The sequence below is a fragment of the Buceros rhinoceros genome, unplaced genomic scaffold (genome assembly GCF_000710305.1).
Source record: "Buceros rhinoceros silvestris isolate BGI_N320 unplaced genomic scaffold, ASM71030v1 scaffold5913, whole genome shotgun sequence".
Lineage (NCBI taxonomy): Eukaryota > Metazoa > Chordata > Aves > Bucerotiformes > Bucerotidae > Buceros > Buceros rhinoceros.
Window position 1 is genome coordinate 39644 of NW_010405262.1, and position 3449 is coordinate 43092.

General features: G+C 54.7%; 1 protein-coding gene across 1 annotated transcript in view; it reads right to left on the bottom strand.

Annotated features, from left to right (window-relative positions):
* Nucleotides 1-3449, bottom strand: part of MYOCD (myocardin) — a gene marked incomplete at its 5' end in the record, with an annotated part of 10433 nt that overhangs the window by 6717 nt on the left and 267 nt on the right. The window contains 3 exons of the mRNA XM_010133649.1: nt 23-867; nt 2191-2344; nt 2682-2943. Of these exons, the coding sequence (XP_010131951.1) occupies nt 23-867; nt 2191-2344; nt 2682-2943 (1261 nt within the window). The remainder of the gene's footprint in view (nt 1-22; nt 868-2190; nt 2345-2681; nt 2944-3449) is intronic.

Sequence of the window (3449 nt, forward strand, 5' to 3'; positions counted from 1 at the left end):
CACGGCCGGGAGATAGTGGCTGTTGGGTGATGGTGGCAGGCTGATGTGCTGGGGGCTTTTGGCAGCCCCAAGTGGAGAGTGCTGGGGGGAGCACTGCGGGCTCAGGAATGTGGAGGAGGTGACGGTGCTCTGTCCTGCGGGCTCCAAGCAGTGGCTATTCACGTGAGGCAGCTGCGTCACCCCACAGTTACTCATCTTCTCCGAGCTGCTGGCTTGGCCTTTCGTTTGTTTGGATGCAAACGGACAGCTGGACACCGCGTTTTCTTGCTTGATGGGGACACCAAAGAAATGCTGCTGCTTCTCCTCAAGGCCATTGCTTCTCTTTCTCTTCTGGAGCTGCATCCGTAGCTCTTCCACCTGCCTCTGCTCTTGTTGTAGCTTCCATGTCAGTTCATTGATGACCTTCTGCTTCTCCACTAGCATCTTGTCTTTCTCTGTGTCAATCCCTTCCAGCTCCAGCTGGATGCTCCCTCCATTCATGCTGCTCATGAGGCTTTCTTCGGCGCTGCCATGCACTGGAGACGGCTGGAGACCAAACTGGGGAGAAGACATGGGCCCGTCGTTGAATGTGTCTGGTAAAGAGCCACTCACAGAGAGGTCGGAGGAGGCTGGAGAGATGGGTGGGGTGGAGCTGGTGCTGCCAAAGTGGTAGAAGCCATTCGATAACATGCTAGTGGAGGACTGCGACTGGTAACTCGACAGGGTGCTTGTTGGCGTGACCGGAAAGGTGACGGTGGTGATCTCACTGAAGTTTGGCACCGTGGTGCTGCCACACTCCTGGAAGGGCCGCAGCCGTTCCATCAGTGCTGTCTTGGTACCTGACACAGGCAAGCCTCGTATCCGGAGCTGCTGCCTCAGTTCTGACACCTAGGAGGGAAGTCACCAACCATCAGTCCCAATGGCAGGGTGCCCTTTAGAAACCCAACATTTCTAACAAGGAATCTTGTCTCACAGACTCCCAACGTCCTGCTTCAAAGCTCTGACTCCTCCAGGTGACTGGAGTCACCATGCAGAGAACCGACCACTGCGTGTCCTGCGGGACCTCAACCTTTTCAACAGGAAAACCTTCCTTCTGCCTCCAGGAACCGTGTCTGCTCTCTGTGAAGCAGCAGGTTTCTAATGAGCAGAGGACTTTCACAGAGACCAGGAAAAAACTGATGGCATCCTTCAGCTCAGAGAAAGTGACCACATATCTTGGAGCCAGATACTCCATGTTCAGGCATCTGCACATGGTTGAGGCATCTGAGCTGGGGCTTTGCTACAGCCAAGCTCATGTTGTTTCTACCTCATCTTATTTCTTTCTGTAATAATGAATATTGCCTCCAGGTCTCTGCTCCTAGAAGGACTTGACCTTCCCCATGGCTGTGGCTCCTTTAGCAAAGTGTAAAAGAACACTTCGTTGATGTGACGGTTACGTCCCACCTGTGTTGCCTACATGAGAGGTTTGGGCACTGCTCAACACAGTGCTCGTACCTGCAGACTCCATGAGATACCTGTTGAGCTGGCCCAGCTGCAACAACCACTGAGAAGCTGAGCCATTAAGTGGAGGCCATGCTGACCTTCTACCTTCTGGATGGTCTGCTTGCAGCATGCATGATGTTCACCGTTAAACCACAGAAGGTACAGAGCCATGCACTGCAGGAGCAGCAGCAAGGGTCATCCTTTGGTCCTTGATCTGCTGGTCTGGCCTGTAGCCACCTCAGGTTATACCAAAGGTTTGTTGATGGCTAATCTGGAGCAATGCACCCACAGGCCACCTGCAGAGCAGCAAACTCAGACACTGTCACGGTGACCGTTTCCTGACCCGTGTGATGTCCTCTGGGTTTGCTCACAGCGTGGTGGTTCCACAGAGAACCTCAGCCTGCAGCACTACACCGCACACGTTACAGGGAGCAAAGCACAGCCAGGCTGTAAGATCCTGCTCCTGTGGTGACCAGGTCTGCACTCACTTTGAGGGTTTGTTGATGGCTACTCTGGAGCAATGCACCCACAGGCCACCTGCAGAGCAGCAAACTCAGACACTGTCACGGTGACCGTTTCCTGACCCGTGTGATGTCCTCTGGGTTTGCTCACAGCGTGGTGGTTCCACAGAGAACCTCAGCCTGCAGCACTACACCGCACACGTTACAGGGAGCAAAGCACAGCCAGGCTGTAAGATCCTGCTCCTGTGGTGACCAGGTCTGCACTCACTTTGAGATCATCCAGGTTAGACGGCAGAGGGCCCGGCTTGATAGACGAGACACAAGTCTGGCCTGAAAAGGTGGTTTTCACCGGAGAAAGAGGGGTGTTGTTGGCAGCAGCTGATGAAGAGTTTGAACTTTTGACCATTTGCTCATTCGATTGCCTGAAATAACAAAGGGAATCTGGGGTAACTTGTCTGTCCCCTGGGGTCTCTGTGCCCTTTGCTCCCACGAGGCTGCTCCCTCCTCTATGACACCTGAACTGCCCACCCCAAGGAAAACCCAGCTGGGCTGTGAGGAGGTTACTGGTGCTCACCAGCAGGTCACAAGTGCCCCAGCCAGTGCACAAAGCCAGATGGGCTTTGCAGGAAACTGCTACAACCACATTTTTATGTTTCACTCGCGTGCACCGGCACCCTTGCACGGGCACAAGCAGGTACAGCAGGGCACAGTCTGGGGAGGGACAGCACTAAACCTTGCTATTGGCCCATTGCCACCCACTTCATCTGGCCTTGGTGCATCCCTGGGTAGCTGAAGTGCTGCTGCTGCTGCTGCTGCTGCTGCTGGCTGAGGATCTGGAGCTGCAGAAAGAGCTGCTGCTGCTGGAGGAGTCTGGCATATGCAGAGTCCATGGGTGGAGGGGACTTCTCCGCCTTCTGGTCTGGAGGGATGTACTGGTGATACTTCAGCTTCTTCACCTTGGGCTTGGTGTCCTTGGGCTTTTTGTGACGGTTCTTGCTGTCACTGGATGATTTGGACTGTTGGCCCAAGAAGGAAAAGAATTAGCTGGGAGAGTTCTGCTACCCCAGTGGGCACTCAGAGGCCTGGGCCAATGCAAGGGCAGCTCCTGTGGGCACCGTGACACGCCAGCTCCAAGAGCTGCAGTGCCTGCACATAGGGGACTCCCTCAGGCCCACGTTCCGTCTCAGTTGTGCTGGAGAGCACATGAGATGGGGAATAACCCTCCTCGCCTGGAAGGTGTTTCAGTGGTGCCCTGTATCTCGTTCTGCTCATGGCCTCAGGGGACATTTCCAGTGCAGAACCCGAGCACTTCCCTCAGCAAGGTGCAGTGCTGTACCGGATACAGTTACAAAATTAATCAAATTGCAGGTTTTGACAACAAGATTTGTCTTCCTCCATTATCCCAAGCCTTTATGGCCAAACCCCCAGACCTCGCACATGCCTGGGGTGCAGCAGGGATGGACGAGTTAGGTGCCCTGGGCTCATTCCCTCTCCCGGGCAGGCTGGAGGCACCAGCATTACCTTCAC